At 44.5% G+C, this 20394-nt stretch overlaps 1 protein-coding gene across 4 annotated transcripts in view; it reads right to left on the bottom strand.

Moving 5' to 3' along the window:
- CEP164 (centrosomal protein 164) overlaps window positions 1–20394 on the bottom strand; it is a 393961-nt gene that overhangs the window by 134804 nt on the left and 238763 nt on the right. For all 4 annotated transcript variants that reach the window (XM_069224719.1, XM_069224720.1, XM_069224717.1 and 1 more), the window contains 4 exons: window positions 2790–2906; window positions 2360–2482; window positions 1734–1877; window positions 1063–1146 (listed from right to left, as the gene is read on the bottom strand). In XM_069224719.1, coding sequence (XP_069080820.1) covers window positions 1063–1146; window positions 1734–1877; window positions 2360–2482; window positions 2790–2906 — 468 coding nt within the window. The remainder of the gene's footprint in view (window positions 1–1062; window positions 1147–1733; window positions 1878–2359; window positions 2483–2789; window positions 2907–20394) is intronic.

The following is a 20394-nucleotide window of genomic DNA, read 5'->3' as shown; positions in this document are numbered from 1 at the left end:
AGCTTTAGGGGGTCTGTGGAAAAAGTATCTTACCAGTCTTTCCGTGGTGTCAGACTGGATTGCAGCTTAATCCCACCCAAGGCTCCAAGCAACTTGGAAAAATAACCAAGTTTCATTCTGTTTTGGGGCTTAGAACAATTTCAGCACGAAATCTCTAAAGCTCTTTGGCTCCAGTGGGCTCAACATGCCTAAAGTATTCCGCCTTCAGTTTCCCAATGGCATTTACGACTTTAGCAGTAGTCCACACAGGGAGGGCTTTTCTTCTCAAGAAAGTGATTAACCCCCTTTTTTGGTACTTAGAAACTTTTGTGAACTTTTTGACTTCCAGACCATCACAGGAACCAATCCACTTGACCAGATCTCCATCATCATCGGACTCATATCGCACCTGGTCTACTGCTTCCATAGGTTATGATTATTGTGTGGACTTTTTGGCACTATTTTCACTTAAATCTTCAAAAAAATATCTCTGGTTCCCTCATTGGATTTCTATCAATTTGGTCTTATTTTACTCATACAGTTTTTCTCTTTATTTCAAAATTGGTAGTGGAATTGTATTGTATTTTGTGTAACTTTTTTTACTGTGTATGCACTGCTTAAATACTTTACACATTGCCTCTGATTTAAGCCTAATTGCTCTGCGTCATGATAGCAGGGATAGAGCACAGATTTAATTTAATTAATTTGTGTGACATAGGTGGGTGGTGGCCTTATCCTTTGAGGTGCACACCTGTCCACTTCCAATAATGATCCACTTTCCTACAATTAATATGATTTTTAAATGAAAATTTAAGTTTTAGGATTCCTATGTCTTCCCAAAACTGGCAGGGTTTTAAGCTATATTCAAAACATTCACAAAACACCAGAAAACCAAGTGTCAAATATTAAATTAACATTTTAAGTTCAAGAACCCAGACTGGAAAATGCTCCCTACTAATTAGCATGTCAATGAAAGTGACAAGGCCATCATGAAGTGACCAAGCCAGAAACATACCAGTAAGGTTACCTCTGCAGAGCAGCACCAGGGCAACCAGCACCTAATTAAGGGAACAAATCACTCACCTTGCTATTCAGCTGACTGCTTTTCATTTGCAGTTCCTTGTTTCTTAACTCCAGCTGCTCCTCCAAATTCTGCATTTTTCGCTCCTGTGAGAAAGTTTTGTGAGCATAAGAAATGCAGGATTTACATACAGTGGTGCACTTAATTCAGGCAGAGTTGATTGGAACAATGATATCCTCATCTAGTTGGTTGGGAAAAGGAAGAGCAGGTGAAGGGCTCTACCGTCATGGCCAAAAAGGAAATGACATCACTAGGAAATAGCAATGATGGATACCATATGGCAGAGAATTCATACAGCTGGTGGGAGATCCCACAATCTTTCGCCTGTGATCAGCTGTCTGCCCCCACCCTGCCAAAAGGAAGTTACATATGCAGACAAAAAGACCCCCTACTCTATTAAGATGAAAAACCACTCTTCTGAGATGAAAATCTTTTCTCTTGTGAGTTAAGTCCCAGAGTACCTACTGAATGAAAAATGTGTTTCTTTTACCACTCCTCCACTAAGAACACCCTCCCCCTGCACTGTTGGACAGAATACCCATACTCAGACATAGATTTGCATCGTCCTCGCCCACAGAAACAAATCCTTCCCTATAAGGAAAGATCACTGCTACCCAATAAGTTTATAGGACCCATCCCCTTGGTTATCACTGATGAACAATGACCCTCAAACCTTTTCCCAGTAGCCCCGTCGGACCTCCTCCAGACGCTTCTCTAGGTCCTGTCGGAGTGTTGCCAGATCATGCTCATGGTTAGATGTCAGGCGCTCCCATTCGTCCTGTCGCTTCTCCACCAGCCTTGCCCTCTCCTTCCTTTCCTGCAAGAGCAAACCTAACAGTCAAAAGATCAGGCACACTTCCAGCAAATGATCACAAGAAGACAAGCAGTGAGAGGCAACTCACTCAATAAGGCTAGAAATATATACTCTGTCAGGCACAGCAATCTTGTTCTCATTGGGTTGACCAGCATGGTCATTGTACTGTATCCTAACTGTGCCCATTGGAGCACATCTTAAGGGCAAATCAATCATATTGAATTCTCCAAATGTGGCCATCACTTCAATGGTAGAAGAGAGTCCACTACAGTCTATTCTACCAGCATGCTTATCAGCCTACACGCTGGACAACAGGCTATCAGCATGGTGAATGCAGCATCATCCTACCATCATAATGTGATGTGACAATTCAATAGTCTTTTACAGCATTTCTGAGCAGAGGGTCCTTTTCATACCAATATCTGTGCAGAATTACAGAAGGTGCCATATACACAAAGCAAAGGTCATTTTGCCAAGGAGGTTACCTCTTCTTCGTACTGGTCTCTACAGCGCTGCAGAACATGCTTGTGCTCCTCCTTCAGTCTGCCCAGTCGCCTCTCGTGCTCCTCCTCCACCTCTTTACGTTTTTCCTGCAAGAGCTCACTCAGCTACAATAAGGAACAGAAGTTACAAATCAGAGGGAAGAAGCATTGCCAAGATTTTGCAGTATGTGTCCTACACCTCACTTAAACTGCCATTTGTGGTAGTCTTCAAAGCCTACTGCAGAAGAAGAGGGTAATCAGAAATGGACACTTGTCTACAACTGAAATATATGAATGGATCACTCATGGGTGCAGGAGTGGTGATACCCCCCCACTCTACCTCAAAAGTGTCCTCCATACACAAATACATAAGCTAGGTAGTTTACCAGCTCCAACCTTCACTCTGAGATATCTGCTGACAAACAACACTTACATCCCGCTCGTAGTCTGAAACATGCTGCAGTTTCTTCTGGACCAGATGCACAGTCTCAGGTGCTGGCTCTTCGGCATGCTTGGATTCTGAAATCTGCTTCTGCATGTTGAATAGCACCTGCAATAGATATGCTGTCAGATGGAAGGCGCAATGGGATGGACCATATTGATGGAGACACAGAGGAGCACTAAAAGGAAGAAACAAACTGAGGAGACATAGGGAAGGAGGGAATGAATCAGATGCTGGCACCAAGGCAGAACAAATTTGAGGTAGTAACTGGCTATCCATCTTCCCTGTGATGTAAACAGAGTCCCATCAAACTCAGTAAAAGAAAGGTCCGCTATACACAACGCTTCAAAAGTAAAAATGTTATATCAAAATCTAATTATTTTCAAAAGATCTGTAAGATTTGTTAAATGTTTGACTTTTAGTTGTACCATTTTTCCATTTTTGCACTAGTGTTCATTTTAAGTGTCTTTCCTTTATTTGGTTCACATTTTAGATATTCCTCCTGTTTTTCTATTTACACTTTGCTTGATCTATTCAGGATAGTTTATGTTGCAAATATTTCCTACCTTGTGCTTACTGCTTTACTTTCTCACTTCTCCTACCAACCAGAATTATTCTTGGGCAGTGACCACCGCTCCTTCTTCCTCTCTTGCCTGGTCTTTTTCTTGGGTGGAGGCCATCACAAGTTGTATTACCCCGGTTGATCTTGGGGATTTAGTCTTATTGCTAAGCTTCTAAGCAAACACCAGGGATACCTTTTACTTAAAGGAGGATTTGTCAAAAGCATGCTAAAGAGAAGTTCATCTGTACCTGACAACACTTGGTGGAGCCCAGAAATGCTCTTGGATTTGTAATCCAAAACCTTCAAATTTGGTCTACAATTGATAGTAACTCCCCCAATAAGCAACATTCCTTAACAGAAAATAAAACTTGTATTTTAAAATCCCTTAATATTGTTGCTGTGCTTTACAACATCAACCTTTTATTAACCAGAACTCCCTAGTGCTAATTATGAAAGCAGCTTTCATTAGTATAAACTCATTTCGAAGGCATACTACCGATATTTACAATCTTCTCATAAAGATAGATTTAGATTTGATTTTATCTTTCTTACAGAAACTTATATAAAAGAATGGGAAGATTGTTCACTGAATAATGACACCAATGCTACATATGTACTACACCACTCTGACCAAGTGGATGATAAAAAGTGGTGAAGGTGTTGCGATCTATCAAATTTCATTCAAATATATCAACTGCGCAACGCATGACATGGGCAATATTTTGGATCAGATTATTGCTCAGTAGCTTAACAATGTCCAATAACATTACTCCTTCAGGATGGTGGTCTGGCCATCATCTGATTTCATCATTCCTTTTGTTCACAAACTGGCCACTGTTTTATTAATGACTAAATCCACATAGGACTGGTGAAAGACTTCCCTTGACTAAGTGGGCTCACTTTAGAGGATGCATTTAACAAGATCTATACAAACCTGAAGTCACTGAAAAAATATCTGTGAAAAATATTTCTGCCACCAAGGACAATTTATTTCCTTCTGCAGTAAAGTAGCTTATTAAAATTATCCAGCAACCAGTTTGGAGGAAGCCTTACACCCATTTGTAAAGGAAACCAAAAAGGCCAGAACCTGCGTGGGGAGACAGACATGACCACAGTTCTGCAAATAAAACAGAATATAAAGATACTCTATCAAAATATATAAAAAATAAACTGTTTACCAAGCGCATCTCCTGCTTTGATAGCCTTTCCCTTGCTGGCAATAAGAACTCACAAAAGTGATTTCCAGCTATGTCATATTCGCTAACTTTGACAGCTATTTTTAATGGTTTGATAATATTCTATCAAGCTATTTTATATCTAAAAATTGGAGAAACCATCTTGAAAGCCTTTTGTCATTGATCGGAGGGCTCTTTAGTATCATGGTCTTGCTTTAAACCTCTCAAGCATTCAGGTACACACTGTTAAAGTGCAAACCTGGCTCTTCTATTTACCCTATAAGTGTTGGCACCTTCCTTCAGGGAGATCCTTAATAGTTTTTTTCAGATTGGAATAATTTTAGATCAGTATCAGAAGCAGAAGCCTTGATCCACTAGATAACTCCAATCTTTTTCCAATTATTATCTTGTTTACAGCGATCAAACGTTTGGTGCAGTCTATTTTGGAAAATGATGAAAGCCTTTACAAGGTCTCTGTCCTTCTTCAGGACCCATGGTTACAAAAACAACATTTACTTAGACATTAAGGCCCTCAATACAACCTCGGCGGTCTTTTAAAAAGACAGCCGAGGCTGCGGGAGCCAGAATACCGCCAGTGCCGGCGGTATTCCTGGCTCCCTATTATGACTTTTCTGCAGGGCCAGCGGACGGTAACAGTGTTACCGTCCGCTGGCCCAGCAGAAAAGTCACATGAACATTGCTGCTGGCTCGTAATTCAGCCGGCGGCAATGCTGATGTGCAGCGGGTGCAGTAGCACCGGTCGCGCATTTCACTGCCCGAAATTCGGGCAGTGAAACGCGCGACGGGGCTATGCTTGGGGGCCCCTGCACTGCCTATGCCAAGTGCATGGGCAGTGCAGGGGCACCCCAAGTCCCCCTTACTGCCAGCCTTTCCATGGTGGTGTTTACCGCCATGGCCAGGCTGGCGGTCGGGGACTCATAATCCCCAGGACCGCTGCCCTGGGGATTATGACCACCAGGCAGAAGCCTGGCGGTATGTTGGAGGGGCTGGCGGTATGGCCGCGGCAATTGCGCCAGGGTCGTAATGAGGCCCTAAGCCTTCATTCATCTCCCATCTTCAGTCCATTTATAAATAAAGCAGGGAGTGCAGTGGTAAATGCCCCCACTGTTTCTGCCACGCTACTCCAATAACTAAAGCCCAACAGGGGCGTATTATTATTATTAACTGTTTTGTCTTAGAAACAACCTACCTTGTTCAATATTCATTCCAAGGCTCAACTCATATTTATGGCTACTGATTTATTCAGATGTGTGTCTTCAAAATCTCTTCAACTTACCTCAGATTCTCTCATGTGTCTCAGGATTGCATGAGGCCTGGCTTAGTGGTTGAGCCTTCTCAGATTTAGCACTAAAACGCTGGAACTCTCTGCCTCTGAAATGAAACCTATCTCTTCTTGTCTGGGTTTCAGAAAAGACTCTGCTGTTCTTTCTTTATTTCAATTGTCAGTCTTTAAGTCTGTTTTCACTAACCTTAGCACAAGGAGGCCCCTTGGGTAATAAAGTGCACTCTAAGCATTTTTTAAATTACATAAGATTTTAAAAATTTGGGATTACTGAAATGTTAACTACTGCAGTCATCTTTCTGGTCATGTTAACCATAGCTTCAACGTGAAGAGATGTATGACAGGAAAAGCCACATTTTCATGTTTGACATTTGAAGCAAGAAATTTCTGATTAGCTTCCTCAGCTACAAACGTTTACATTTCGGTATCTTTCTGTAAGCTGCTTTCGTACTTTCTAGTGACTTCAGAAACCTGCTCCTGTTAACTTTCAATTTCACTGCATGACGTCCATTGCAGTCCAGTAAACAAAATCCTTTCAATTTATACCTTTCCTATGCTTCTGCAGCTAATCCTCATTTGTGGTGGTGGAGGATCCACTTGTATCCCCCATTCCTGTGTTTAACAAATGTATTTTCTTTTGGTCATAAACATTTTTAGACTTCAAATCGATGAGTGGGTAGAAATTTCTTTCACAGACCTTGCAGTATTAGCTGGAAAGTGCCTACACATGGCCAGAATTGGGAAGCGGTGAGGGCCTGGACCCCACACAATGACCCAAGGTGCCAAAGTTAAGATGGAGGGTCTTCCAAGGGGTAGGGAGGTCATGGGCGGTGGTGAGGTACTTTGGTTGAGTCTGGCCAGCTATTCAACTGCTTGATCAGGTCAGACAACACTAGTACCCTTTGGAAATCTATGAAATACAAAGTTAGATTGTATTTATTGACCAACGATTTTAAAATAATTCTGAAAATCGTTTCCTGTGAAGGGGACTAGGGGATTAACCAATTGTGGTAGGCAACGTGGGCGTTTCAGGATAATAGGTGTTAGAAGTGGTAGTGGGCTCCACAGTCTACAGCAGAACGCTCTAGAAAGGTTGCAAAGGAGAAATAAGAAAAGGTATGTCTAGAATGCTGGCATTCTGCTAAAATGGTTAGAATCCTATCTTACAGATAGATAGCATGCAATCTCACTTCCACCTTTCTGTTCGGATTTTAAAAGAACAGAGTATGGGAGACCTCAGGCCTCTGCTATGAGCCCCACACTTCAATATTTATCTACGACCGCTGCTGACCCTTATTAAATCATGCCGGATTTTGCTTGTAAATTATGCAGACGACACACAGCTAATCTTGGCCCTACATAGAAACCACCACACCCCAATGGAAGGCACATATTTGCCTTAATGAGATGGCCAACTCTCTGGAAAGAAACTCGCTGAAATTTAATGGAGGAAAAACTGAGTTTCTCTGTTGCACAACCTCCAAAGAACCACACTATCTCCCGCAGGATTTCTGGCCTGGGGCTTCTACAGACAACCTTAAAATATCTCACGTAGTCAGTAATCTTGGAATTTGCCTGGATGACAAACGGACTTTAGAGACCCATATTAATAAAACTGCCAGCACCTGTTTTGATCTCCTGTGAAACCTTAGGAAGATTGCACTGCTCTTACCTCAGCCAGGACGGAAACTAGCGGTTGAGAGCTCGATTCTATGTCAAATCAATTATTGCTATGCTCTTCTCCTGGTGGTCCCCAGAGTATTTGTTAAAGAGGCTATATCGAGTACAAGCAGCAGCTGCTAAGCTAACGCTAAATAAAGCCAGACATAACTCTTCATCTAGCACTTAAAAAGAACTGCATTGGCTCCTAGTCAAGGAGAGCATAATCTTTAACCTGTTGCATGATGATGACTGAACGGCTCTGTCATCAGCTGAGGTGGGCGTGTGCTGAGGATGGAACCATTCTGTTCTCGCACCTGCCCAAGGGGGAAACACTGGTGCTCCCCCCCACGGGCAGCCCACTTTCACCCCCCACAGGGGATGGCAGCGGAAGTGCTTCTGCTGCCACCCCATCCCCTCCCCCAGTGATACAATAATGTTGACATGCACAGCACTCGCCGGCGTCATCAAAAGCCCCCCCTACGCACTGGAAGCTATTAGGCTCCCAGCGAGTGTCAGAGAAAGAAGGTTTTTCCTGCTGGGGCAGTGTGGTTCCACCATGCACAGAGGAATAGGGGGAGAGGAAAGTTTTTTTTCTCTCCCCCGATGTCTCTCTGCAGGGCGTTGCTGATGCGCAATCATGCATGGGTCGCTATTGTGCAGTACCAATGCCCCCATTAGTGCCAGGGACTTTATTTTGAATAATACAAAAGGGGCAACATTTTGGCCATTTTCTGCCTCCCCTGGGGGCAGATCGTCCCTATTTGGAGGTCCATCTGCCCCCGAGAGAGGTGGGGAGGGGGGGTGGGGGCAAAAAACCCACTATCACCAGGGATTAATTTGGGGACAGCCCCTTGGGAAAGGGTCACCCCCTATATATATTTTTTAATAACTTTTGTCCATTTTCTGCCCCCTCTGGGGCCAAATGGGCCCTACTTGAAGGCCCAACTGCCCCGGGGGTGGGGGTGTTAGAAAACCCACTAGCGCCAGGACTTTTTTTTTTTTGTATAATATGTTTGGTGGCAGCCCCTTGGGCAAGGGTTGCCCCAGTGGGGCATAGATATTCTTTAGCTGAGTTTTGGCCGTTTTCTGCTCGCCCCCCCCCCGCCCCAACCCTGGTGGCAGATCAGCTAAATTTTGAAGCCCATCTGCCCCCAGGGAGGAAGAAAACCCACTAGTACCTGGGATTTCTTTATATTATGTTTGGGGGTGGCCCCTTGTGCAAGGGACGCCCCTATGTGGTGATACATTTTTTTGAAATCACTTTTGGCCATTTTCTGCCCCTTCAGGGGGCAGATCGGCCCTATCTGAAGACCTTTTGCCCCTGGGGGGGGGGGCAGAAAACCCACTAGCACAAGTTACTTTTTAATATTATGTTTGGGGGCAGCGCCTGCGGCGAGGGTCGCCCCAATGGGGCATAAATATGTTTTTAATTAATTGTGGCCGTTTTCTCCCCCTCTGGCGCAGATCGGCCATATTTTGAAGCCCATTTGCCCCCAAAAGAGGGGGGGGTCGAAAACCACTAGACACCAGGAAACGTTTTTGCGTGTCTAGAGTTCGGCTGGTGGTATCTGTGGACTAGCGCTTGGCTGGCAGAGGGTGGACTGACATTTGGGTAGTGACATGGCATTTTATAATGTTAACTGTTTTATTTCCTGTCATTTGCATTTGTGATTCTAATGTTTTATTTCTCCTTTTTATTCTAATTGAAAGCTTTGGATTCCCCTTTGCTGTGATTCCTGCTTACGGTTTCATCACTGGTAGATCTGCAGTTTGAGTAGTTTCATGTGTTAGGTAAGAAAACGTTTTTTGTACTATTTACTCTAAAGGAGTATCATTTTCCTGCATGAATGTGTTACTTGTAAATTGTGTAATAATAGCAGCACGGTCAGCTTCTGTTTTATTGCATGTAAAATTCTCCTTGAATTTGTGCACAATGTGTATTTTGTTGTCTTGCGAGTATTTTTTTTTGCTTTTCCTTTCTAGTGGGATATCGTTGGTGCTTGCTGTGTCTGTGCAGAGTAGGTGCTGGTGAGTCTAGCCGTTGCTGGCAAGTGAGTGGTATCGTTTTTGAGTACATAGGTCTTTGTGATAAAGCCACACTTTGTTAACTACTTATTTTTTACGGTGTTGATTGCTGTTGACTTATTTGTAAAGTTACTTTTATTAGCAAGGATGGCTAGCCGCAAGATGACCACTCAGCAGGTTGTTGGTATGCTTTTTGAATCTTTCTCTGACCATGATTATGAAACTGACTCTGCATCTGAGGAAGAGAAGGAAGTGCCAGATTCTGGCAGTGAATTTCCTGTCTGAGAGGAATAATCTCATGTTGAAGCCACTCTCAGTGTGGAATAAGTGTATCTTTTAGAAGAGGACACGGATGTGCAAATAGAGTAACCAGAGGCATCTGGATTGCATCCTGAGGCTACAAGGATTCCCATTGGAAGTGCTGAACTCTGGTTTGCCTCAAACATGGTGCAGCCGGCGTTGCCTGCCTGTATTGGTGTCACAGGTTGTAGAGTGAACACTGAAACACTTTGACTATAAATTTCTTGCAGTTGTTTATGGCCGATGTATTTTTGGATGAGAGTGTTTACCAGACTAATTATTTATGCAGAAAAGTGCCAGACTTAAGCCCCACTCTAAAGCTACCTGGTGGACTCCTACAAATCTGGAAGAGTTGAAAAACTTCTTGGATTTAACTTTTTGATGGGCTTGATAAGAAAGTCATCACTGTCTTCATATTGGTCTGTTAGTCCCTTGATAGCAACTGCTATACTTCCTGCAACCATGAGCCGTTATTGGTATTTCCTTCTGCTTAAGATGTTGCATTTTGTTGATAATGCTTTAGCATTGCCACAAGATCATCCTGGTTGTGACCGTCTTTTAAAGATTCAGCTTGTCTGTGATCACCTTGTAGACCGGTTTTCAGAGATCAATGTTCGAGGGAAAGAAATAGCTGTTGATGGGTCTTTGGTCCTGTTCAAGGGCCATTTGGTTTTTAGGCAGTACATTCCTAGCAAGAGGACATGTTTTTGAATTAAGATGTATCTGAGAGTAGGACTGGATATTTCTACAATTTCTGGGTCTATATTGGCAGGGATTCCATTTTTGACCTTCCTGGTTGTCCGTCCACTTCTGGAGTTAGTGAGAAGATCGTGTGGGAACTTAGTAGAGGACTTTTTAACAAAGATCACAATTTATATGTAGATAACTTTTACACTGCTGTGTCATTGTTTAGGGAATTGGTCTAACTGGACACTGTTGCTTGTGGCACAATTCGCTCTAACTGTAAAGGTTACCCAAGAGCGTTTGTAAAAAAATAAAAAATAAAACTTGAGAGAGGACAGTGCAAAGCTTTGCATAGTGATGCACTTCTAGCTGTGAAATTTGCAGACAGGAGAGATGTCTACATGTTGGCTACCATCCATGATGAAAGTACTTCACTTGTGACTGTTTGAGGTCAGGCTGCTGAAGTGGGCAAACCTGTGTGTATTTTAGACTGTAATAGGCACATGGGTGGTGTTGATAGAGTAGATCAGAGGCTGGAACCTTACACTGCTGTTCGTAAGGCTTACATTTGGTATAAGAAGTTGGCTATACATTTATTCCACTTAGCAACTTGTAATGCTTTTGTTGTATTAAAGAAATGTTCTCCCGAGTCAAAGATGACTTTTGTTCGGTTTCTGCAGTCTGTGATAGGTAGCCCTGTTGTGGTGGAACAGGCAAGTGTTCCTACAGTTGGAGAAGTGGAGGATGCGGCTAGATTGAAAGACTGCCACTTTGTGTATCACATACCTCCCATGCCGAAAAAAGACTTTCTCAGTAGGAGATGTAGAGTCTCTACGTGAAGAGGTATGGGAAAGAAGGCTAATTTGTACTGCCCTGAATGTCCTTCTAAACCTGGGATGTGTGTGCCACATATTTTAGACAGTACCAAAAGAGTTTTTGGGAGCAACCATGAGCATAAAAGGGAACGGCTTGATCTGTATTGCTTTCTATTTTGTGTTCAGGTTCACGGTTGGCATTAGTGTGATGTATTTAATTGGAGCTGTTGTGTTTGCAGTTTTTTATTTAGTTACAATTGGTTTGTGTTTTCTTTTTTGTTAAAAAAAAATGTGATGGCGATGTGCATGGAGTTGCACTTGGCTGGCACTGTGAGTGGACTGGCGCTTGGCTGGCACTGTGAGTGGACTGGCGCTTGGCTGGCAGTGTGTGTGGACTGGTGCTTGACTGACAGTGTGTGAGTACTGACTCACTGCTGGTTACTACACACACTGCTGGGCAAACCCAGTCCACACACTCAGTCAGACGGTGTGATTGCTGTGTCAGTCACGTGGGCGCATGAAAGTGATGGGCCCTTGAATGACGTTGTCTGTTGATGTGAATGTTGTAATGTGCTGGGACTGCGGCTGGCGATGTGAATGGTGTTGTATGTATCACCTGTAAACGGTGTGTAAATCAGTTGGTGCCTTGTCGTGGGCTTTACAGCTCATGAGCTACGAGTCACTGGTTCAATTGTTTTCAATAATTAACAGTGCATTTCATTTTTGTGAAATCTCTTTAATAAAATGTTCTATATTGAACCATCATTCACCCTTGTGCCAAATCCAACCAGTGTGTGTGTGTACTTGATGAATCTACGGTTGTGCAGTAATAGTTGTCTTTTCTGTCTGTCTCTGCCCCCAAGGCGTACATTGTCTCTACATTGTCTCTTGTTGTGAATGTTGTAATGTGCTAGGCCCGAGGCTGGCAGTGTGAATGGTCTTGAGTGGGTCACATATGAAAGGAGTGTGAATGGCCCATAAAGCAGTAGGTGCCTTGTTGTGGCTTTACAGTTCACGAGCTGTGAGTCACTGGTTCGTTTTTTTGCCCTATCAATTATTAGGAGAGCATTTCATTTTTGTGAAATCTCTTGTTAATAACATTTTAAATATTGAACCATCTTTCTCCTTCGTGCCAAATCCAACCACTATGTGCAAGTTATAAGAACACTGGGTAGCCACAAGACTTATTTATTTCACTTCTTCTCACAATTGGGAATTAAACTCATGAAAAAAAATACACTCCGCTGTAATCAGGCATCGGAGCACACCCCTGACACGCTAAGTGACTCGGGTGGGACCCAAATGATGAACCATGCCACCAACTAGGTTCGTGGGTGAGGGTGTTTTTTTTTTATTTATTTTTTTACAATTTGAGTGTTTAGGACATGACAGAAGTAAGAGAATTAGTAGAGTGCTTGCTTTCTGTCTAGGGGAAATCTACAAACCCTAGATGTGTTAAAAAAAAAACTAGACACCCAGTCCAGGGTGGAGTGCCTATTGTGGATCCAAACAGGTTTTCTTACCGACAATGCCCAGAAAAACCTCAAAATGTCACTACACATGTCCCTTGCATTTCTGTGCCTACATTCTTCCAGAAACAGAAATAAACAACACATTTCCTACAACCCAGTGTACCCCTCAGTCTCCTGATAAAAAGTATACCGCACTGTGTCCAAAGCAGAGTCTGCCTAAAAACTTATTTAAAAAGTTGGCCCTATGAACACGCTTTGGTTCCCCCTCAACCTCTACACGTTTTTAGTCATTCCCTGTGGCAGGCACTTGGCCCACCAAAACAAATGAGGTATCTTTTTTATCGGGAGACCGAGAGAAACGCTGAGTTCTAAGAAATATGTGTCTCCCCAGAATGTGAGGAAAAAGTGTTTTTAGTCAAATTTTGAGGTTTGCAAGGTATTCTGGGTAGAACAATGTGGCAAGAGCCCCACAGATCACCCCATCCTGTCTAATTTTAAAAAATGTACAGGTTTACTAAGTTTCCATAGGTGCGGGGACACAAGTCAGGTACCATTTTTATCAGGCGACTTGAGGGAATGCTGGGCGGAAGGACGTTTGTGGCTCCCCATAGATTCCAGAACTTTTCATCACAGAAATGTGTGGAAAATGTGTTTTTATTCAACTTTGGAGGTTTGCAAAGAATTCGGGGGGGAGAGAACCTGGGGAGAGCCCCACAAGTCACCCCACCCTGGATTACACTAGGTGTCTAGTTTTAAAAAAATGTACAGGTTTACATAGGTGGCAGCCGAACTAGAGCCCAAAATCCACAGCTACGCAAATTGCAAAAAACGTGTCAGTTTTCAGTGGAAAAATATAATGTATCCAAAGTGTATTTTGGGCCGTTTCCTGTCGCAGGCACTAGGTCTACCCACACAAGTGTGGTGCGATTTTTATCTAGAGACTTAGGGCAGCACAGAATAGCACAACAAGTGTTATTACCAACTATCTTTCTCTGCATTTGCGCCTTCCAAATATAAGACAGTGTGTGAGAAATGCCCTCTAGTTCACAAGCCAGTATAGGTACCCACAAATTCATTGCTTCCACACTCCAATTTTTTTGCCTATTTTGGAAATACAAAGGTTTCCTTGATACCTATTTTTCACTCTTTATATTTAACCAAATGAACTGCTGTGTATCCGGTACACAATGAAAACCCATTTCAAGGTGCTGCTCAGTTATTGGCTTTGGGTAGCTTGGGTTTTTAGAGAACCTACAAACCCTATGTATCCCTACAACCAGAAGGGTCCAGCGGATTTAACGGTATATTGCTTTAAAAAATCTGCCATAGTTAGAAGAAGTTACAGATGAAAACGTAGACCGAAATGGGTATTTTTTCAACTCAATTTCAATATTTGTTTTCATTTCAACTGTTACTTTCTATAGGAAAACCTTGTAGGAGCTACACAAATGACCCCTGGCTGAATTCAGAATTTTGTCTACCTTTCATAAATGTATAGCTTTCCAGGATCCACCATTGGTTTCACACCCATTTCTGTCACTAACTGGAAGGGGAGCTGAAAGCACACAAAAAAACTGAAAAATGGGGCATGCCCCAGTAAAATGCAATAACTGTGTTGTAAAATGTGTTTTTCTAATTCTAGTCTGCCTGTTTCAGAAAGCCAGGAAGATGGTGATTTTAGCACAGCAAACCCTTTGTTGGTGCCATTTGAAGGGGAAAAAAACAGATGCTTTCTTCTGCAGCACTTTTTCCCCATTTTTCCCCCAAAAAACAAATTTAGCTGTATTTTGAATAATTTCTCAGTCCACTCCCGGGAAACCCAGAAACCCTGGGTACCTTTACAATTCGCAGGATGTTGGAAGAAAAGGACACAAATTTGGTGTGGATAGCTTATGTGGATAAAAAGTTATGGGGGCTTAAGAGTGAACTACCCCAAATAGCCCAAAAAAAGGCTAAGCACTGGAGGGGGGAAAGGCTTAGCAGCGAAGGGGCTAATTCCATAGTTGTGGTCTATAAGGCCATAAACAAAATAGGTCCCCAGGCTTTGCAAAATCTATTCTGACTCTGCAAATCTGGTCTGCATCCCGAAGTTTAGAAGAGCCAAATCAGGAGTAAGTTATTTTCAAGTCAAGACAGCTCCACTCTGGAATTCTCTTCCTGCTTCCATCAGAGCTAGTGCAAACAACTCTGGCTTTAGAAAGAACTTGAAGAGCTGGTTATTTCTACAATAACTATGAACTCTTTCTAATATCGACTGAAGTTGGTATGTCTTTTCTTTTTCTGAAATGAGCTAATATTATACAGTTTTGTTTTTTTACTTGAGTGGTTCCATAGCGCCAAGATACCTGTTAGATGAACATTCGTGCTTTAACAAATGTTTGTTTCTTACTTACTGAATGAAGGAGGAACACTGATCCAGACGTAATGAAATTCTGCAAGCCTCGACAGGCTATGACTGTGGAATTTCAAAAGCAAAGGGGACAGCAGACAGGTGTGAAGCAACTTCCCTTCCTCCCTCAGTCGATGAGAAAGAGCTTTTCATCCCTCCCTTTCTCTTTTAGCTCACCTTTATGGGATGAGCTGGTGCACATGAATGTAGTCACCTTGATGCTTTCCTGGTTGTGAATGAGATGACAGTTAGGAAAATGTGGGAAGAAAAGTTGAAATAAGTGAAAACTCCAGCTAAAATGATGGCTCTCACCCATGTGATGTACCACTAGCATAGACAAAGTATGCAAAATAGTGGGTTAGGCTCACTAACAAGGATGGGGAAAGTACTTTCCAGAAGTAGATACCTCGAGTCTAAATCACTTAAATAATCTTAGAAAGAGATTAAAAGAACCAAAAAAAAAACACAAGGTTGGCTAACCAATGGGTTATTTTATTTGATTAGTAGGAAAATGCCAGCAAATGCACAAAAGAGATTCAGTTGTGGGGAATGAAAAACTCCATGAGAGACTGAAATACCAAATCAGCCACTCTAGTGTTACAGGGATAGGTCTAGTACTCTTCCCACTCTGCCTTTTCCTAATTTATTTTCCCAAATTACGCCCGAGAAATCAGAGACAGCAAAAGGAAAGAAGGCTGACATATTAGATGGTTTGAGTTTTCCCATGATGACAGATGATGGGGGTGCTCCAATGGTGATACCTGGAAACAGTGCCAGAAATCCAGCTGCAGAAAGAGTACAGACCTATAGGTCCTCATTACGACCTTGGCGATATATACCGCCTACCCCGCGGCGATGGCCGCCAAAAGACCGTCGCCGTGGCTACCAGCCGTCAGCGATATCATGACCACAGCCGGATTTCCGTCAGAACGATGGCGGAAATCTGGCTGTGGCCATGCCGGCAGATGGCGGTAAGGTGGCGCTGCTGCCAGCGCCACGCAAGTAGACCGCCGTATTATGAGAATTAATACAGCCTGGCAGTGTTGTGCTAGCGGACGCTGCTGCTGGCAGCAGCGCCTCGTCCCGTCTTCTGCTGGAGGACCCCCTGAATCCAGGTAAGTGGGTGAGGGGTGTTGTGTGTGTGTGTGTGGGTGGGGGGGGATGTGTGTGTATGTCTGTGCGTACTTGTATGTGTTGCGTGTTGTATGCATGTGCATGTTTGGGGTTGTGAGTGAGTGCATGTATGTTGAGTTGTGTGAATGCGTGTCTGCGTGTATGTTTGTAAGTTTATTTGGATGTGTGTGTGACTGGATGCATGCATGCATGGATGAATGTTGGAATGGGTGTGTGTATGCGTGTGTGAAGGGGAGGAGTGTATGAAGGGGGGTCTGGAGAGGAAGTGCGGGTGGGGAGGAAACTGGCAGAGGGGAAGTGGGGGCGGGAAGACCCCTATCAGTGACAGGGAAGGGTTTCCCTGTCACTGATAGTGCCTACAACCATGGTTTTCGTGGCGGTAAGGATGTCACGAAAACCATGGCGGTAGGCGGGGTCATAATCCCGCAGGCGGGCAAGTGACAGCCGCCGGGTTGGAGATTGAAGTCTCCAGCCCAGCAGTCGTTACCGCCGTGGCGGTCGGTGTGGTACATTGGCGATTTGGCTTCAGCCAAACCGCCAATGTCATAATATGGAGGAAACTACCGCCAGCCTGTTGGCAGTACTTTCCTCCATATTACCGCCGGGGTCATAATGACCCCCATTATCAGGAAGTGGGAGTGAAGAGATCATGGATTTCTGTGCCTTCCGTGGCAAATTTAATATTTAATGGCCTGGAAGAGGACAGGCGGGTCAGAAAGGTCTTGAGAACCAGCAGACTTTGCATAGCCCCATACATTAGTAAAGAGGTTACACAAACATCCATTGAAACCTGAGCCCAATTCTGATCCTCAATGTAGGAGAGGATATGGGGAGCAAGGAGAATGGACCAGTGGAAGTTAAAAATGGCTTAAACACTCTATCATTAACCATAGTATAATGGTAGTTACTGACTTCTTGGTTTGGGTCACTTCCAGGTGTTACATAACACTCTTTAAGCACACTAAAGGTATCAGGGTTCGCCTGGAAACATGTTGCGCTGTTGCATTTGATTTTTGCTCATGTACTAGTTCACATGCATTACCGCATTCCCCAAGTTTGCTGTTTTAATTCCTTTTTCATTTCCTCCAGTGTCCATGTTTGTTCCAGTTTTGCCATGCTTTGTACAAAGCTGTTGTATCCCCAGGTTTTGTAAAGTCTGGATTGTTGCTGCAGCATCCAGGGGAACTCTAATTGTATTCTGGTCAGCCTCCAGCTCGTAACAGCACTACCTGTGCTAGACCTGGTAATGACAAATCAATCCATGCTGCACTGTACAGTTGTAGGCTGGACTGCTAGCTTGCCATCTTCCCTCTATCGGTGTAGGTCTACCCACTCCCTACATCTACACAGAGTGGTACCGTTCGTTTGCACAGACAAACCTTCAAGGAAAGTGGATGGCAGTCCAGGACTGCTCTCTTTCTCTTCCCTGTTTGTCCCACAATTCCTATAACCAGGGGCGAGTTTCCTTCATTCACCAGCGTAGGTATTTAGGGACAGTAGCAACATTTGGCGAGTTCATAACCCTAAAATCTGACACTTACCAAGAGGCCCTATTTCACTCCCCGGATGCACTCCTGCCCTTGCAAGAAAGCTCACAGATGACCTCCTGTCATTATCAGTGTCTCATGCCGGCATAGTATATGCCTGTAGGAAAGTCCCCTCTTTTTGGCATGGTTAACCCCACTTTCGCCTGCCGTCAGTGTATTTTTGACTGTGTTAATTGGGATCCTGCTAACTAGGACCCCAGTGACTGTGCTCTCTTCATGCAAAATGTGTCTGCAGGCCAGCCATTACAGCCTGCGTAAAAAGGTGTATTTGCCCTTTCACTACAAGTCACTGCACCAGGTCACTAAAGTCACCCCTACGGAATGCAAGTACCTGTGTGTGAGGGCACACCTGCATGAGCAGACGTGCCCCCACAAACTCCAGATCCATTTTCCTGGACTTCATGAGTGCGGGGAAGCCAGTTTACTTGGGTATTGGACATAGGTCACTACCTATGTCCAGCTACATAAGGGTAACACCGAACCTAGGCATGTTTGGTATTAAAACATGTTGGAATCATACCCCAATACTGTTGCCAGTATTGGTTGTATGATTCCGTGCACTCTTGGGGCTCCTTAGGGGCCCCCCAACTTTGCTCCTACCAGTGTGCAGGGTTTTCCGGGCAGCTGCGCTGCTGCCATCCCACAGACAGGTTTCTGCCCTCCTGCTGCTTGAACAGCTCAAGCCCAGGAAGGCAGAACAAAGGATTTCCTTTGGGAGAGAAAGGCAATTCCCTCTCCCTTTGGAAACAGGTGCTACATGGCTTGGGAGGGGTAGCCTCCCCAAACCACTGGTATGCTTTGAAGGGCACATTTGGTGCCCTCCTTGCATAAACCGGTTTGCACCAATCCAGGGACCCCCATTCCCTGCTCTGGCACGAAACTGGACACTGAAAAGGGGAGTTACAATTCCCCTGTCCATCACCACCCCATGGGTGGTGCCCAGAGCTCCTCCAGGTGGCCACTTGATTCTGCCATCCTAAATCCAAGGAGGGCAGAGGCCCCTGGGAGCATCTGAGTGGCCAGGTCAGGCATCACAGCCCCCTCCTGATAGGTGGTCACCATGCCAGGTGACCAATCCCCCTTTTAGGGTTATATAAGGTCTCCCTCTTGGGTGGGTCCTCAGATTCGACGTGCAAGATTCCAGCAGGACTCCTCTGCAATGTTTACTTCGACTTCTGGCCACTAGAACCATAACTGGACCTTCCAGGAACCAACAATCTGCAATTCCAGCGACGACTCCACTCTGCAACATTGTTTTTCCAGCTCCTCCCAGCAACTGCAACATTTCCCCGGCTGGACATCCTATGAGGGCGGCAAGTCTTCAGTCTGCACCAAGAAGCAAGAAGGAATCTCCCTTGGAGTAAAGGAGTCACTCTTCTGCATCCACAGGCACCAACTGCAACGACAACCGGCTGCGTGGATCTGCTCTCCTCCAGAACTGAATGGATCCTGCATCACAGATGGTGGTCTGGAGTGGTCCCCTTGTTCCTCTCTACCAGCTGTCCAACTTGGGAGACAGTAAACCCTTGCCTCTCCTTGCAGGATGGTACCCCTGTGCAGCGCAACTCTTGCAGCTACCAAGGCTTGTGGCTCCTCTTCCAAGGGGTTTTCAGGTTCTGTATAGCCCCGGCCTCCAGCACTCTTCCCTGCAACGCACAGTCTCCTGTTTGCTGCTCCCGCGACGTGGAACTCCTTTCCAGGTGTGCTGAGTGGGCCTCACTGCAGCTCCTGTGCCTGCGAGTTTTCTGTGGGGGGGGCTGCTTCCTAGACATCTGCCTCTTCTCACTGCTGAATGTCACCCCAGAATCCCTTCCTTGGGTCGAGTTCCCTGGACCTTGCTGGTCCTCTTCAGCCTTGCCAACCTTCTTCTCCAACTCTTGCATTTGCCAAGGCTTGTTGGAGGTTTTCCAGCACCACTGACTGACTGCATCTCGACCGCTGACGTGGGACATCACTTGCATTACTTCTGCTCCTGTGCTGCACTGCTGACCTTCTCCCCCCTCCCCTACCCCACCCCGACCTGGTCCTGCATCCACAGAAGGGTGGGCAGTGGCTCCTGCCACAACCAGACACTCAAACTCAAAATGGTCCCCTTCCTTTGCAGGTCCTCTTCTGTCAGGATCCACCTTTGAGCTCTTCCCGTCTTGGCTGGGTCTTGCATAATCCTTTTTCAAAGTCCTCCTGTTGGTTTTGGGGAAAATCAGGTACTTACCTCTGCTCTCCTGGTCGCTGGGGGTCACTCTGGTCCTCACCTCTTAGGGTTCCTAGTTCCTCCAGTTCTCCTCTACTGATTCCACTTCCGTGGGTGGGGGACGTTTTTAGTGTATGGTTTGGCCCTCCCGCAGGGCCTTCACTATTTGCTATTGCTTTTACCAATGCCTATTGCTTTCTATGCTATTTACTGATTGCTAATGTGCATTTAATAGTGTGTTTACCTACCTCAAGTTGGGGGATTGCCTACAATAAAGTAACTTTATTTTTGTAACACTGTGTGGTTCTTTCATGTGTGTAAGTGCTGTGTGACTATA

The sequence above is a fragment of the Pleurodeles waltl genome, chromosome 3_1 (genome assembly GCF_031143425.1).
Source record: "Pleurodeles waltl isolate 20211129_DDA chromosome 3_1, aPleWal1.hap1.20221129, whole genome shotgun sequence".
Classification (NCBI taxonomy): domain Eukaryota; kingdom Metazoa; phylum Chordata; class Amphibia; order Caudata; family Salamandridae; genus Pleurodeles; species Pleurodeles waltl.
This window is presented reverse-complemented; position numbering and strand designations above follow the sequence as displayed.